General features: G+C 46.8%; 1 protein-coding gene across 1 annotated transcript; it reads left to right on the forward strand.

Annotated features, from left to right (window-relative positions):
- The first annotated feature begins 12,093 nt into the window (after positions 1 to 12,093).
- On the forward strand, positions 12,094 to 13,266 carry LOC124192245. The gene has a single exon (XM_046585451.1). It carries the CDS (start codon positions 12,152 to 12,154, stop codon positions 13,247 to 13,249), a length of 1,098 nt encoding a protein of 365 aa, XP_046441407.1. The 5' UTR covers positions 12,094 to 12,151; the 3' UTR covers positions 13,250 to 13,266.
- Positions 13,267 to 16,878: the final 3,612 nt, after the last annotated feature.

A 16,878-nucleotide genomic window follows, 5' to 3' on the forward strand; every position in this document is an offset into this window, starting at 1 on the left:
GGCGTGCTCTGGCGTGCACTAGCGTGCTCTGGTGTGAATTGGCGTGCTCTGGCATGCAGTGGCGTGCTCTGGCGTGCACTGGCGTGCTCTGGCATGCAGTGGCGTGCTCTGGCGTGCACTGGCGTGCTCTGGCGTGCACTGGCGTGCTCTGGCGTGCACTGGCGTGCTCTGGCGTGCACTGGCGTGCTCTGGCGTGCTCTGGCGTTCTCTGGCGTGCACTGGCGTGCTCTGGTGTGAATTGGCGTGCTCTGGCGTGCACTGGCGTGCTGTGGCGTGCATTGACGTAATCTGGCGTGCTCTGGTGTAAATTGGCGTTCTCTGGCGTGCACTGGCTTGCTCTGGCGTGCACTTGCTCTGGCGTTCACTGTTGTGCTGTGGCGTGCACTGGCGTGTTCTGGCGTGCACTGGCGTGCTCTGACGTGCATTGACGTGCTCTGGCGTGCACTTGCGTGCTCTGGCGTGCACTGGGCTGCTCTGGCGTGCACTGGCGTGCTCTGGTGTGCACTGACGTGCTCTAGCGTGCACTGGCGTGCTCTGGCGTACTCTGCTATGCAGAACGCAAGTGCTTGACAATAGAAATCCACTACCCGACAATAGAACTCAAAAAACTTGAATAATTTTTAAAAATTCAAGTGCTGTGATGTGCGTTTTTCTAAAACTTTTAGTTCATGATTTTCTCTACAAATTTATTGATTCAATAGACTTGAAATGGTGTATTGGACATTGATTTACATATCCTGTAATTAAAAAATGGTTTTAACAAGTGAAAAAAATATTATAGCAACTTCAAGTGCTGAGCTGTTCTCTGCTGTACTCTACCGTGCTCTGGCGAGCACTGGCGTGCTCTGGCGTGCTCTGGCGTGCATTGGCGTGCACTGGCGTGCTCTGGCGTGCACTGGCGTGCTCTGGCGTGCACTGGCGTGCTCTGGCGTGCTCTGGTGTGAATTGGCGTGCTCTGGCGTGCATTGACGTGCTCTGGCGTGCACTGGCGTACTCTGGCGTGCATTGACGTAATATGGCGTGCTCTGGTGTGAATTAGCGTGCGCTGGCGTGCACTGGCGTGCACTGGCGTGCACTGGCGTGCACTGGCGTGCACTGGCGTGCACTGGCGTGCGCTGGCGTCCATTGACGTGCTCTGGCGTGCTCTGGCGTGCTCTGGCGTGCACTGGCGTGCTCTGGCGTGCACTGCCGTGCTCTGGCGTGCACTGGCGTGCTCTGGCGTGCACTGGCGTGCTCTGGCGTGCACTGGCGTGCTCTGGAGTGAATTGGCGTGCTCTAGCGTGCACTGGCGTGCTCTGGCGTGCATTGACGTGCACTGGCGTGCTCTGGCGTGCACTGGCGTGCTCTGGCGTGCATTGACGTGCTCTGGCGTGCACTGGCGTGCACTGGCGTGCTCTGGTGTGAATTGGCGTGCTCTGGCGTACTCTGGCGTTCTCTGGCGTGCACTGGCGTGCTCTGGTGTGAATTGGCGTGCTCTGCCGTGCACTGGCGTACTCTGGCGTGCACTGGCGTGCTCTGGTGTGAATTGGTGTGCTCTGGCGAACACTGGCGTGCTCTGGTGTGGAATGGCGTGCTCTGGCTTGCTATGTCGTGCTCTGGCGTGCTCTGCTATGCAGAAATCAAGTGCTTGACAATAGAAATCCACTACTTGACAATAGAACTCAAATAACTTGAATAATTTTTAAAAATTCAAGTGCTGTGATGTGCGTTTTTCTAAAACTTTTTGTTCATGATTTTCTCTATAAATTTATTGATTCAATAGACTTGAAATGGTGTATTGGACATTGATTTACACATCCTGTAATTAAAAAATGGTTTGAACAAGTGAAAAAAATATTATTGCAACTTCAAAATCTGAGCTGTTCTCTGCTGTGCTCTACCGTGCTCTGGCGTGCACTGGCGTGCTCTGGCGTGCTCTGGCGTGCTCTTGCTTGTTCTGGCGTGCATTGACGTGCTCTGGCGTGCTCTGGCGTGCACTGGCGTGCTCTGGTGTGAATTGGCGTGCTCTGGTGTGAATTGGTGTGCTCTGGCGTGCACTGGCGTGCTCTGGTGTGGAATGGCGTGCTCTGGCTTGCTATGTCGTGCTCTGGCGTGCTCTGCTATGCAGAAATCAAGTGCTTGACAATAGAAATCCACTACTTGACAATAGAACTCAAATAACTTGAATAATTTTTAAAAATTCAAGTGCTGTGATGTGCGTTTTTCTAAAACTTTTTGTTCATGAATTGCTCTATAAATTTTTTGATTCAATAGACTTAAAATGGTGTATTGGACATTGATTTACACATCCTATAATTAACAAATGGTTTTAACAAGAGAAATAAATATTATAGCAACTTCAAGTGCTGAGCTGTTCTCTGCTGTGCTCTACCGTGCTCTGGCGTGCTTTGGCGTGCACTGGCGTGCTCTGGTGTGCACTGGCGTGCACTGTTGTGCTCTGGCGTGCTCTGGCGTGCACTGGCGTGCTCCGGCGTGCACTGGCGTACTCTGCCGTGCACTGGCGTGCAGTGGCGTGCATTGACGTAATCTGGCGTGCACTGGCGTGCTCCGGCGTGCATTGACGTGCTCTGGCGTGCACTGGTGTGCTCTGGCGTGCACTTGCGTGCTCTGGCGTGCACTGGGTTGCTCTGGCGTGCATTGACGTGCTCTTGCGTGCACTGGCGTGCTCTGGCATGCTCTGGTGTAAATTGGCGTGCTCTGGCGTGCACTGGCGTGCTCTGGCGTGCACTGGCGTGCTCTGGCGTGCACTGGCGTGCTCTGGCGTGCACTGGCGTGCTCTGGCGTGCACTGGCGTGCTCTGGTGTGAATTGGCGTGCTCTGGCGTGCATTGAATTGCTCTGGCGTGCACTGGCGTGCTCTGGCGTGCACTGGCGTGCTCTGGTGTGCACTGGCGTGCTCTGGCGTGCATTTACGTGCTCTGGCGTGCACTGGCGTGCTCTGGCGTGCACAGGCGTGCTCTGGCGTGCACAGGCGTGCTCTGGCGTGCACTGGCGTGCTCTGGTGTGAATTGGCGTGCTCTGGCGGGCGTGCACTGGCGTGCTCTGGCGTGCACTGGCGTGCTCTGGTGTGCACTGGCGTGCTCTGGCGTGCACTGGCGTGCTCTGGTGTGAATTGGCGTGCACTGGCGTGCACTGGCTTGCTCTTGCGTGCATTGACGTGCTCTGGCGTGCACTGGCGTGCTCTGGCGTGCATTGACGTGCTCTTGCGTGCACTGGCGTGCTCTGGCGTGCTCTGGTGTGAATTGCCGTGCTCTGGCGTGCACTGGCGTGCTCTGGTGTGAATTGGCGTGCTCTGGCGTGAATTGAATTGCTCTGGCGTGGTCTGGCGGGCACTGGCGTGCTCTGAAGGGCACTGGCGTGCTCCGGCGTGCACTGGCTTGCTCTGGCGTAAACTGGCGTGCTCTGGTGTGAATTGGCGTGCTCTGGTGTGCACTGGCGAGCTCTGTCGTGCACTGGCGTGCTCTGGCGTGCATTGCCGTGCTCTGGCGTGCACTGGCGTGCTCTGGCGTGCACTGACGTGCTCTGGCGTGCATGGACGTGCTCTGGTGTGAATTGGCGTGCTCTGGCGTGCACTTGCGTGCTCTGGCGTGCATTGACGTGCTCTTGCGTGCACTGGCGTGCTCTGGCGTGCTCTGGTGTGAATTGGCGTGCTCTGGCGTGCACTGGCGTGCTCTGGCGTGCACTGGCTTGCTCTGGCGTGCACTGGCGTGCTCTGGCGTGCACTGGCGTGCTCTGGCGTGCACTGGCGTGCTCTGGTGTGAATTGGCGTGCTCTGGCGTGCATTGAATTGCTCTGGCGTGCACTGGCGTGCTCTGGCGTGCACTGGCGTGCACTGGCGTGCTCTGGCGTGCACTGGCTTGCTCTGGCGGGTACTGGCATGCTCTGACGTGCACTGGCGTGCTCTGGCGTGCACTGGCGTGCTCTGGCTTGCACTGGCGTGCTTTGGCATGCTCTGGCGTGCACTGGAGTGCTCTGGTGTGAATTGGCGTGCTCTGGACTGATCACTGGGTGCTCTGGGCTGCCATCCGAATCACTGGGCTGCCATCCGAATTGGGCATTAAAGTACTGATGTACATAATTTGATCACTTTTTTCGATTCCTTTAACGGACTCATGAGTCTGTAACCAAGTCGGTTAGACATCATCTGGGGGAGGGGATCGGGTAAAAGTGGTTTTGGATTGCTCTTCTGCTTTTCTTTGATGCTGATCTTGTATCCACGAACGATTTTGTTTGATTTATATACCAATTATTTCCAATAAAATCTAAGTTGAATCCGTGCCGTTATCTTTCTCTTTTTTTTCTTTTACGGATTCCTGTACCAGTAGTCTGTCAGCTTTGTGGCGATTAAACTTTTGTCAAGCTCATTGATTTAATCGTTGTCATTGAAGACGTCGTTAGCTGAAAGATGTACTTGGTCGCTGTCTCAGGGGCTGTCATCGATTGCATTGTCCTTAATCGACGTTTCTGTTTCATTATTATTCCTTCTTTGTAATTACTTATATTTTTGCGCGCGCATTAACAGTACTTTTAATTTCCTGTTCATCTGCGAAGTTTATGTTTGATAACGCGTTATTCGCTGGCGGCTGCTCAGGTTGCGTTTTCAGTTTGTCGTTTGGAATCTAGAGTTCTGTAGGTTCTGTTCGTTATTCGTTTTGTGTTCCAGATTTTTTTTTCAGTCCATGACAATATCACAAACTTGCAGGCATAAAGCCCATCTAGCAAATTTTGCAAATTTTCTTTTATTTCTTCATAAATTTCTTAACGGCTTGTAGTTGCTCAATGCTTGATTTTTCTTCCGTTTCTCTACGGGGAATTAGCTATACCGCTTGCACAATTGCGTAAGCTTTTCTTTTAAATTTCTCGACATTTATCTGAAATGTCACGAAGTTATAAGCAATGGCGAAAAAATTTTCATTTCACTCCAATTTGTGTGCGTTTGGCTTATTTAAACTGATGCTACACCGTAATTCTTGTCGCATCATTATGAATATGAATCTCTCGCGAAAAGATTCGGATAGCGTAAGATTGGTGGGCTGATCAGGTACTTCGTTAAATACTGGGAAGATTTAAAAAAAATTGTTTTTTTTTTCTTCTTCTTCTTCCTTTTCTTTTCGGGCCCTTTTAACTACGGATTACTTTTCCGTGTCTTCTTCTTTGTGGTGAGCATTTTTCAGCAAAATTTAATGTTTCTGGCTAGTCTGAGAAGACAGAATTATTGGCTAATGGTTTTTCTTATCTTGCATCTTCTTCTTCTTTTCACTTGGTTTCTTCATGGTTTAAAATACATATAATTTTTCTTGCACTTCCATTACTTTGCGATTTTTGTTTCTAACTTTCTTCTTTGATGCAGCTATTTTATTACTACGATTATATATACTACAAGCTGTTGATGTGTTTTATTTTTTAGTTTTCGTTTTTCTGTTGATTGACTGACATACTCTCCAACTTCTGAAGTAGTAGTTTCAAGTTGTTGACTTCTTCCGACATTTCCTTACTTTCCTTTGCTGCTAACATGATGGCAGTGGACAAGTCATTATTTTCCGTTATTTTTTTCATTTCTACAACTTTTCACATTCTTCGGCCGATTCTACAGTTTCTGGATAGGTTTTGTCGTTCAAATTGGGCCTATTCCAGACTAGATCTGCTATTTGTGGTTTTAGTCCGTTAAGCAATACGTCTTTCAATGTTTCATTACGCAGTGCTACTACGTCTGCGTGACGACTTGTTGCTGCGTTTACGCCGTATGCAATTCTGTAGGTGTCGTCGATTCTGATTTTAAAATCTCTGACTCGTTCTGTTTCTTTTTGTTTGAGGGTCTTCAGTTGTTCCTTCTTCCTTGCTTTTGTTGTATTATCTGTTAGGCCGTCTAGTAGTGCCTGTTTCCATACTGCATAAGTTGCTTTTTCGGCTGCTGTTAGTGAGTCGTTGAAGTTCGCGGCTGATTTTTTCATTCGTTCTTGGAAAAAACGTAGCTTTTGTTCGTCTGTCCAAGCTGCGTGTGTTGCTATGCGTTCGGCTATTTTAAACCATTCTTCGATTGCCGTTTTGCTTTCAATTTCTCCGGTGAAAGCTGGTATTTCTTTCTTTACGTTCTGTGCATTTATGAATACTAGTCCGTTTTCTAGAATTTCAGCTTGCCTATCTACTGCTTCTTGCCAAGCAGTTACGGCTGCGTTTGTTAGGGCCATTTCGTCGTCGTCGTCGTCGTCGAAAATGTTTCCAAGTGTGGGGGCTTGTGCTCCAATTCTTGCTACTTGCTGATGAGGTTGGGCTAGGTGCTGCGTGGGTGGTAGGTGTACTCGTCTGGGAGTTTGCGGTGGTACTTCTTCTTTTGGGTCGACTCGTCTTATATTTTCTTTTGGCTGGTCTGTTTTCAGGGGTTGGCTGGTGTTCGGTTTCTGCTCTTCCGCGTTGCGTGTGTCTCTGTGTGTGTTACACTGCCTACACTGTCCTTTGTCAGTTGTTATCGAGAGTGTTTTTGGGGCGTGACACTTTGCGCACTCTGTCGTTCGTTGCTTCACCTGAGTTGGAAGGGCTGTTGCTCCTTCTTCAATTTCGTCGATTGAATCGAACAAGGTTACTACCGGTGATTTTGCTGGGGCAACTTTAGGTGGATTGGGCTTGTCAGGGCCCTGTGAGCTTGCTCGGTCAGATTGTTCAACTACTTGCTTCTTTCTTTTATATATGGTAACTGTTGGGTCTATCAATTCTGCGTATTTGGCTTTTAAACTTTTTATGTCGTTCTCTAGCGTTTCTATTTCTTTCGGATCTCTTTCTTTTGGTCGGGTGATTCTGTTTAACAGGTATTGGATTCTGATTTCTGCTGTTGATATTTCTGTTTTTATTTTATTTTTTATTTTTTCTAATTCTTCGGGGGTCAAGATTTGTTTAGTCGGGGAAACGAAATTGTGTCTTAGGCTTACGAAAAAAGTTTGGTATTTTGTGCATTACACATTTAATCTGTTCGGGTTGGCACGTTCACCAAATGTAAGGCGCTTTTTGGGGACTCGAAAAGGCGCGCTTACTTCGAAGAACGGTTCAAACATTTAGGCCGAACTAGTTTATTTGCTACATAGCACAGAATACAAACTGAGAGAGAGAGAGAGAGTTTAACTTACAACTGTTGCCTTAGGAGTGAGATGACTAGTCTGACTCTTGGAGGGTGCGACGGGAGTTTATATACGTATTCCCGCGCGGCCATATTTGAATAGTTGAACGTGTCGGCCATTGAAGTGATTCCAAAATGGCGGGACAAAATGATCATGGCTATTAATAGAAGAAGAGCATGAAGGGGGCGGGGTTACAGAAGATACATACAGTAAGCGATATGTACTCCTTTGGTCAGTGCTCAACTTCGCATTACAGGCGTGCCCTGGCTTGCTCTGGCGTGCATTGACGTGCTCTGCCGTGCACTGGCGTGCTTTGGCGTGCACTGGCGTGCTCGGTTGTGAATTGGCGTGCTCTGGCGTGCACTGGCGTGCTCTGGCGTGCACTTGCGTGCTCTGGCGTGCTCTGTCGTGCTCTGGCCTGCTCTGCTATGCCGAATTCAAGTGCTTGACAATAGAAATCCACTACCCGACAATAGAACTCAAATAACTTGAATAATTTTAGAAAATTCAAGTGCTGTGATGTGGGTTTTTCATAAAATTTTACTTCATGATTTGCTCTATAAATTTATTGATTAAATAGACTTGAAATGGTGTATTCGACATTGATTTACACATATTATAATTAAAAAATTGTTTTAACAAGTGAAAAAAATATTATAGCAACTTCAAGTGCTGAGCTGTTCTCTGCTGTGCTCTACCGTGCTCTGGCGTGCACTGGCGTGCTCTGGCGTGCACTGGCGTGCTCTGGCGTGCTCTGGCGTGCTCTGGCTTGCTCTGGCGTGCATTGACGTGCTCTGGCGTGCACTGGCGTGCTCTGGCGTGCTCTGGTGTGAATTGGCGTGCTCTGGCGTGCACTGGCGTGCTCTGGTGTGAATTGGCGTGCTCTGGCGTGCACTGGCGTGCACTGGCGTGCTCTGGCGTGCACTGGCGTGCTCTGGCGTGCATTTACGTGCTCTGGCGTGCACTGGCGTGCTCTGGTGTGAATTGGCGTGCTCTGGCGTGCTCTGGCGTGCTCTGGCTTGCTTTGGCTTGCATTGAAGTGCTATGGCGTGCTCTGGCATGCTCTGGAATGCACTGGTGTGAATTGGCGTGCCTTGGCGTGCTCTGGTGTAAATTGGCGTGCTCTGGCGTGCACTGGCTTGCTCTGGCGTGCATTGACGTGCTCTGGCGTGCACTGGCGTGCTCTAGTGTGAATTGGCGTGCTCTGCCGTGCACTGGCGTGCACTGGCGTGCACTGGCGTGCTCTGGCGTGCACTTGCGTGCTCTGGCGTGCACTGGCGTGCTCTGGCGTGTGCTCTGGCGTGCTCGCGTGTGCTGGCGTGCTCCGACGTGCACTGGCGTGCTCTGGCGTGCACTTGCGTGCTCTGGTGTGAATTGGCGTGCACTGACGTGCTCTGCTGTGAATTGGCGTGCTCTGGCGTGCACTGGCGTGCTCTGGCGTGCACTGGCGTGCTCTGGCGTGCACTGGCTTGCTCTGGCGTGCATTGACGTGCTCTGGCGTGCACTGGCGTGCTCTGGTGTGAATTGGCGTGCTCTGGCGTGCATTGACGTGCTCTGGCGTGCACTGTCGTGCTCGCGTGTACTGGCGTGCTCCGACGTGCACTGGCGTGCTCTGGCGTGCACTTGCGTGCTCTGGTGTGAATTGGCGTGCTCTGGCGTGCAATGGCGTGCTCTGGCGTGCTCTGGCGTGCTCTGGCGTGTTCTGGCGTAGTCTGGCGTGCTCTGGCGTGCACTGGCATGCTCTGGCGTGCATTGACGTGCTCTGGCGTGCACTGGCGTGCTCTGGCGTGCTCTGGTGTGAATTGGCGTGCTCTGGCGTGCACTGGCGTGCTCTGGCGTGCTCTGGCGTGCACTGGCGTGAATTGACGTGCTCTGGCGTGCTCTGCTATGCAGAACTCAAGTGCTTGACAATAGAAATCCACTACCCGACAATAGAACTCAAATAACTTGAATAATTTTTAAAAATTCAAGTGCTGTGATGTGCGTTTTTCTCAAACTTTTTGTTCATGATTTTGTAATGAGCCAAAATAGCCCGGGGACGGAGCGCGAACTGACAGCGGGAAGATTGACAGCAAGAGCCGAGCTCATTAGTTATCTGTCATTCACGATTATAATTATGTTACACACCCGCGCTTGTCACTCATCAGACCCATGATCATGCCGTGCACAATCCGTATAAATACTCCCCAACCTGTAGCAGTAAGGTAGAGTTCTCTCAGCTCTCCTTCAAGCTCCAGCTCCAGAAGTAAGATCACCCTTCTCATACTCTCTATTGTGTACTCGTATATTATATGTGTGCTGTGGAAGAATACATGGTATTACAAGAAAGATCTCTACAATTGGAGGTCCCAACGAGACTCATACGAGACTTACAGTAGAGACTTTCTTGCTACCTGTGTTTTTGCAGTGCATTTGTGTACTTGTGCTCGTGAAAATAGAATTGTATTCAACGAGTGAAACTCCTAACAACTTTTTGGAGGTAAGCGGATGCCTGATTCTTTGAGCAATCCTGAGACTTCTCTCAAATCTTTCTTTACCTCCCTGTACCCTAATCTGTCAGACGAAAACCTACCTTCCACATATTCCCCATTAGAAACTTTCGAACATTCCCCAAGTACTCCAATATCAGACCCTGCAGTTAATACAGCCCGAAACAATTTCTTAACAAATTGGAAGGCATCAGTAGAAATCGAATCTTCCTACTTAACCGAAACAAGTAGAGCCCACCAAACATCATCCGTACGTAAGCTAATTTTACAGTTGGAAGAGGAGAAAAAGAAAACACACAAGGCTACTAATAATATTTTAAACCAATACGTCTATCTTATCGTTAAGGACAAACTCGAGACCACAGTAACTCCAGACACTATAAGGGAAACAACTAAGAGGCTAAAAAATTATATTGTGTTACTGAGAGGAGACGTAAACAGTGTAAACCCCCTGGTACAACAATTACAGATCGTTCACGGAAAACAACGCGAATTTAACACAGAATTAATTACGGTACTAACCAGAGAAGCCCTCTTACAACAAGCCGGACTCCGAAAAACCCATACTGAATTAATTAAAGAAAAAGAGAAAGTAGATAAAAAGTGGAAAGCCGCTGAAGAAAAACTTAAAGAGCAACGAGAAGATATCAATAAATTAGACCAACTTAAAAAAGATAACGCCACTAATTTAAAACTTTTAGACGATTCCCAAAATCACGTAGAAACATTGCAACAGCAACTTAGAGAAGCGGAGAATTATAACACTGACGGCAACCAAATAGTAAAAGACCTCGAAAATAAAATAAAATTACTAGAATTCGAAAACACGACTGCGAAAGATAACGAATTTCAACTTAAGAAAGCATTAGATATAAAAGAGAAACACATTTCCGTAGTAGAAGCAAATAGCTTAGAAGCCAATAATACACTCGAATCCGAAAAGGAAGAATTACAAAATAATCTAACCGCAGGTCAAAAGCAGATAGAAACCCTCAACAGTCAAATCACCGCACTCAAACTTGAAAACGAATTAGGAAAACAACAAATTACTCAGATTACGCAAACAAAAAATAAAACCCATAGTAATTACGTTACCGCCACATTGCAAATTAAAAAATACGAAGAAGAAATAATAGACTTAAAAGACGATAAAGAACAGCTAGAAAATAGGATATCCAATCTTGAGGAACGCAATAAAGATTTAAAAGAAAGGGAAAAAGCTTATCACGACGCCGAAGATCAGTACGAAAGGAACTTTCAGGAAATCGCAGAAAAAACCTTCGAGACAACCAAATTTATAGACGAATTACAAAGCTTCACAGGACGAGACTCATTAGATAAATCATTATTCACTGAACTCGATACAGAAAAAGTAGATATTGTAACGACTGTTTTGGCTTGTTGTTTAGCCCTCTGGTGGTAGTAGCATTCACTACTAAAATTAACCTAACCTTGCTCGGCCTTCTTTTATATTGACCTCGCCTTCCCCTGTTTTCAACCTTGTTTTGGCCTTTGGAGTTCAGTTCAGTTGTGTTCATCTGTAGCTTCGGTTCTCTTTTAGTGCTTGCCTTTTTTCCTGTGCTCTTGGTGTAGTTAGTACTGTTGGTGAAACAATAAAACACTTAGATAGTCACCAACAGTAACAGTCTATCTCTTCGTGCTGGCTCTTGTGAAAAGGGAGTCAGCAGAGAGATTGATGTTTCTTATGTGACTCCACCACAAGTGTAAGCTTAATCATCCCGTGCGTAACATTTGGTGGAGATGCAGGGTAGCTACACTTGTTGGTGAAACAACTTATGGTGAAACAACTTAACTTTTGAATCGGTGTAAAAAAAAAAATTTTTTTGAGCAATTTCGTGTTGGAAATTGAGGCGTCTCGTGGCCAATGTTTATGTTACATCGCGTGGTTCATCTTCAGTATTCGATCGGTCACGTATCGTTCCAAATTGTTGAAAGGGACAAATTTATCTATCTCCTTTTATTTCGTAGGTTTATCTTGGATTTGGGAAGAGTTTCATTGATTGGCAAGTTTGAGTTAACGTTGAGACACCTATACGTTGGTGTGACGTGGGAGCCAAGTCGTTTAACGTTTTTCCTACTCTCGCATTAACGACATTGTGTTGCGAACGGAGCTATTTAACCTTATAAATTCCTTTAAAATCCACTTAATAATTCTTTTCTGCTCTTATTCTAGATTTTTGTCGAAGATTTGTTGCTTTTGGGTCTCAACTTGGATGTTGATGAATTGTTTTGAATTGTGAGAAGCGAACCAGACCCAAAGGCTGGTAAGTGGTGTCCCCTAATTGAACAGATTTTAAATTTAGGTGAGGGGCTTCGCCTCCGACGGTTTATTCTGTGTTTTTCGGTTTAAAGTTTGGCTCCATCTTTCCCCTTAGCATAATTGGGCAGTGTTGAGTTAGGTTGGGTGGTCTATTTGGAGAGCGAGTAAATTTATCTTTGGCTGATTATCCTTTTATCTGTTGCTTGGTCGTAGAAGGGTTAAGCTATTGTGTAGTCCCCTTTTCTCACTTGACTTATTATTGTTGATTTTGAAATGGCTGCTGCTCGTCGTCGAGCACAGGAGGCTGTAGCACCCCCTCCTGCCCCTGTTGTACAAATTCAAAGGCGTGCGAAAGACCCCCCAACTTTCGAAGGGAAACCCCAAGACGACGTTGTAGCTTGGTTGGAAGAATACCAGGATACTGCAGATTTTAATTTGTGGTCCCCAGAAGAGAGTTTACGTCAAGTAAGGTGGGCTTTGACGGGGTTCGCAAAAAATTGGTACCGGAATCTCCAACCCCAACCGGCAACTTTTCCCCAATTTTCTCAAGTAATTCGGGCTGCATTTAAACATCCGGCTTATGATTCGGGGATGGCGTCTCAATTGCGTAACCGGAAACAAGGAATTGATGAATCCCCGGTTATGTATTGCTTTGACAAATTAAATCTTTGTAATCGGGTAGATCCTAGAATGACAGAGGGAGTAAAATTGGACCATTTGATTCGGGGAATGAAGCCAACTCTTGTTGAAAAAGTTTACCCCTCTATTGATTTCGCGAACCCTAATACTGCTGCATTTGTGCAGTTAGTACAGTTGCATCATCAGGCAACTTGGGTCGCCAATTCCAACGATTGGGTGCCCCCCGAAACTGAGAAACCTGTTAACCAATTCCTAGTTACCTCTCCTGGGACTTCCGCTCATTCCTCCCCTGTAACAGATGGGCAGAGTAAATTTATTACCCAAACCCAACTTACGAATCAATTAGAGAATTTCGAGAAACAATTGACCTCCAAACTAGAAAAAGACTTAAGGGCGGAGTTGACCAAATACAAGAGGGAATTGCGAGATGATTTCAAGGAAATTCAGGAGAAGGGATTTGGGGAATTGTTGGAAGGCGTGGGAAAGGCAGTCCGGACCGAATTAAAGAGAAATGGAGTGAGTAATCAGCAGAAAAGGTCATTTGGAGGTGAAAATAGTTCGGGGAATCGATTTAATGGTGGAAATTTTGGGAAGCGCAGACGAACGGAAGATGGGCGTCCCATTTGTTATCAATGCAACACCCCGGGCCATATAGCAAAAAATTGTGGGAACCAAGGGCGTTCACATCAACAACCACTTAAGCCCACTATCGACTCTGTTCCAAAAAACTAGGTTCGGCCCAGGGGAAGGAAAAAGACCACGCCATGTTTGCCCTCACCGTTCCGTTAACGTTTCGACATGATTTGGTTCTTAAAAAAGTAGTATGTCATGAAGTGGAGGTGGAGTCTATAGTAGACACTGGCGCGGGAGTTTCCGTTATTTCCCCTGAATTACGCAACCGACTACAATTAGAATCACATAAATGGGAGGGTCGTTTCTTATTATTGGCGGATGGCCAAAAAGTTTATCCTGAGTCTTGTGTAAACCTTCCAATAATGGTAGATGATAGGCAAATTGTCATTCAACCTGTTGTTATGCACATTAATGGATTTGATTTACTGCTGGGGAACGATGCCTTACGACAATTACAAAAAATCCGAATCGACTACCAGGCAAACGAAGCAAACATGGAATTGGGAAGGGATGATCTGAATGTAGTAGAAGCCCCTTTGGAAGTGGGAAAGGTTCGTAATCGAAAGTCACGTTGCATTCCGGCTTATTCTATGATTTCGGTAGCTGTAGACATGCCCCCTATGCCGATTCCACATACTAGACTACTTGAGCCTTCCGCTAAAGCCATGGGGGATAAGGGGATATCATTTGGTCGATTAATAATCCCAGTCGAGACCGACCCTCTCAAAAAAATTTACGTTCCCTTGGTTAATTTCTCGAATAAGAAACAGTGGGTCCCAAAAGGCATTATATTAGGGACTGTCGTTCCTATAACTGCCCCTGTAATCGATGTTGAAAATCCAGTCCATCTGGGGAAAGAATTTGACTTTGATGCTGTAATTAATAAGAATTTATCCCCAAAAGATCGCGCTGCCGTTCGAGCTTTACTCGAGCGTTATTACAAATGTTTTGCCCTATCAACTCACGATTTGGGATGTTCTAATTTAGTCCAGCATCAAATTCATACGGGGACCCATCCACCAGTCCATCAAGCTCCCTACCCGAGTGCGTATAAACAAAGACACCTAATACAAGGTCAGGTGGGGGAAATGTTGAATGATGACGTCATCGAGCCGTCTACTAGTCCATGGGCAGCTCCCGTTGTTTTAGTAAAAAAGCCTGATGGTACTTGGCGTTTTTGCGTCGATTACCGCAAGTTGAATAGGGTCACCACAAAGGATGTTTATCCCTTGCCACGTATTGAAGATGCGTTGAGCCGTTTGGATGGTTCTCACTATTTTACAATTCTCGATATGCAAAGTGGCTATTGGCAAGTTGAGATGAATCCCGAAGATAGACCTAAGACTGCTTTTGTCACTGCAGATGGTTTATATCAATTTAAAGTTATGCCTTTTGGTCTGACCAATGCTCCAAGTACCTTTCAGCGTATGATGGACGTGCTATTGGCTGGGCTCAAATGGAATTCATGCCTTGTTTATCTTGACGATATTGTCATTTTCTCCAAAACCATTGATGAACATCTAGTTCGGCTGGAGGCCGTATTGAAATGTCTTCTGTCCGCTAATTTAAAATTGAAATTGACGAAATGCAAGTTTCTTGCTACCGAATTGCGAGTCCTGGGATACATTGTCAGTGCGGGGGGAATCGCTCCAGATCCCGCGAAAGTGGCGGCCGTTCAACGTTTCCCAGTTCCCATTTCAGTAAAACAACTTCAAAGTTTCATTGGGTTGTGTAGCTACTATCGACGTTTCATAAAAGGATTTGCGATCCTGGCCCGTCCGTTGACAACACTTACAAAACATGATCAACCTTTTCAGTGGGGGGAGGATGAACAACGAAGCTTTGACGCCCTAAAAGAAAAACTCTTAACTCCTCCTATTCTGTCCCATCCGAATTACCAACTCCCATTTGAAATCCACACTGACGCCAGTGGCTATGGCATCGGAGCCATCCTAGTACAGCAACATAAAGAGGGGGAGAGGGTAATCTCTTATGTGAGTCGTTTATTGAGTTCCGCCGAACTAAATTACTCGGTTTCTGAAAAAGAGTGTTTAGCCTTGGTTTGGGCGACGGAAAAATTTAAGACTTACATTTGGGGTGCTAGGGTGCGCATTGTAACTGATCACCATGCCCTTTGTTGGCTTTTAAAAAAGAAGAATCTGGCGGGCCGTTTGGCTCGTTGGAGCCTACAACTGCAAGACTTAGATCTCGAAATAGTCCATCGTAGTGGGAAGAGCCATCATGATGCTGATGCGTTATCTCGACAACCGGTAGAACCTTCTGAAAAGGAAAATGATATTCCCATGCTTCTCTCCTTACCACTCCCCAGTATCGACATAGCGCAGGCCCAAAAAGATTCGAAGTGGTGGGGCCCGATTTGTATGGGATTGTTGGAGAAATGTCCTTCTCGTCAAACGCGTCGACGTGTCCGTAAGTTTGAATTAAAGGGAGGAGTTTTGTTTCGTCAAGTGGTTCGGGATGGAGAAGCACACTCATGTCTATGCGTACCCCCTTCGTTGGTTAAAGAAGTTTTGGTAAATTGTCACGAAGCTACAACTGCCGGTCATTTGGGGATAAAACGTACTGTAGATAAGATCCGCCGTCGATACTATTGGCCAAAAATGACCAAACATGTAATCCAACACGTCCGATCGTGTGTTGATTGTCAGATGAAAAAGCGATCCCTTGAGAGACCCGCAGGCCTTTTGACTTCTATCAATTCTAGAAAACCTTTTGAACGAATTGGGGTCGACTTGATTGGACCTTTTCCTAAATCTATGACAAACAATAAGTATGTCATTATTGCAGTTGACTACTTTACAAAATGGGTCATCGTAAAAGCGATACCCAGAGCCACCACTGATGAAGTTGTTGACTTCTTCGTCAAAAGGGTTGTACTGCAACATGGGGCTCCTTCCTTCTTAATTTCAGATAGAGGCAAATGTTTCAAAGCTGATTTTATGGAAAAACTTCTCCAAGCGTTTGAAACCAATCACTTGTCAACTACAGCCTACCACCCACAATGTAATGGGCAGGTTGAGCGGTTTAATCATACCTTCGCTCAAATGTTGGCCATGTATGTGAACACCTATCATACAGATTGGGACGAGTACGTGGACTATGTGGCTTTTGCTTACAATACTAGTCGACATGAAACGTCTGGTATGACTCCCTTCTTTGCTCTTTATGGTCGAGAAGCGATGCTTCCGCTTGATGTTGCCCTTGGAAGTGATCCAAATTCAAAATCTCACACTGCTATGATTCCCAATGTTGAAAAAATTCGGTCCCGCTTTAGCAATCTTCATGAAATTGTCAAGCGACGAATGTTGGTGGCCCATGCTCGACAGGAAAAACATTACAATCGGGAACGTACGGAAAAAGTATACAACGTTGGTGATCCGGTGTTGGTCTATCGACCTTTACGGAAAAAGGGCCGAGCAGAGAAGTTGCTCTTTCGATATCATGGACCTTTTAAAATTGTGAGACGGATAAATTCTCTGAACTACGTAATTGAACCGCTCTATGGCTCGAAAAAGAAGCGAGATTGTGTACACGTTTCTAAATTAAAACGATTTGTGGAGACGAAGATTTCGCTTGGTGATGCAAAAAAGTCTGTGCTACGCACGTGCGGAGAGCCAGCTCCAAAAGTCGTGATGGGTACCCCTGCTGGCACAGGGACTACTCGACAGACGGGACGACGAGAACAGAGTGGAGTAACTGCAGATTCT

Source organism: Daphnia pulex, chromosome 4 (assembly GCF_021134715.1).
Source record: "Daphnia pulex isolate KAP4 chromosome 4, ASM2113471v1".
Classification (NCBI taxonomy): domain Eukaryota; kingdom Metazoa; phylum Arthropoda; class Branchiopoda; order Diplostraca; family Daphniidae; genus Daphnia; species Daphnia pulex.

What these genes read in the sequence shown, in the direction of transcription:
- LOC124192245 (XM_046585451.1), top strand. Translation starts at nt 12,152, where the DNA reads ATGGCTGCTGCTCGTCGTCGAGCACAGGAGGCTGTAGCACCCCCTCCT.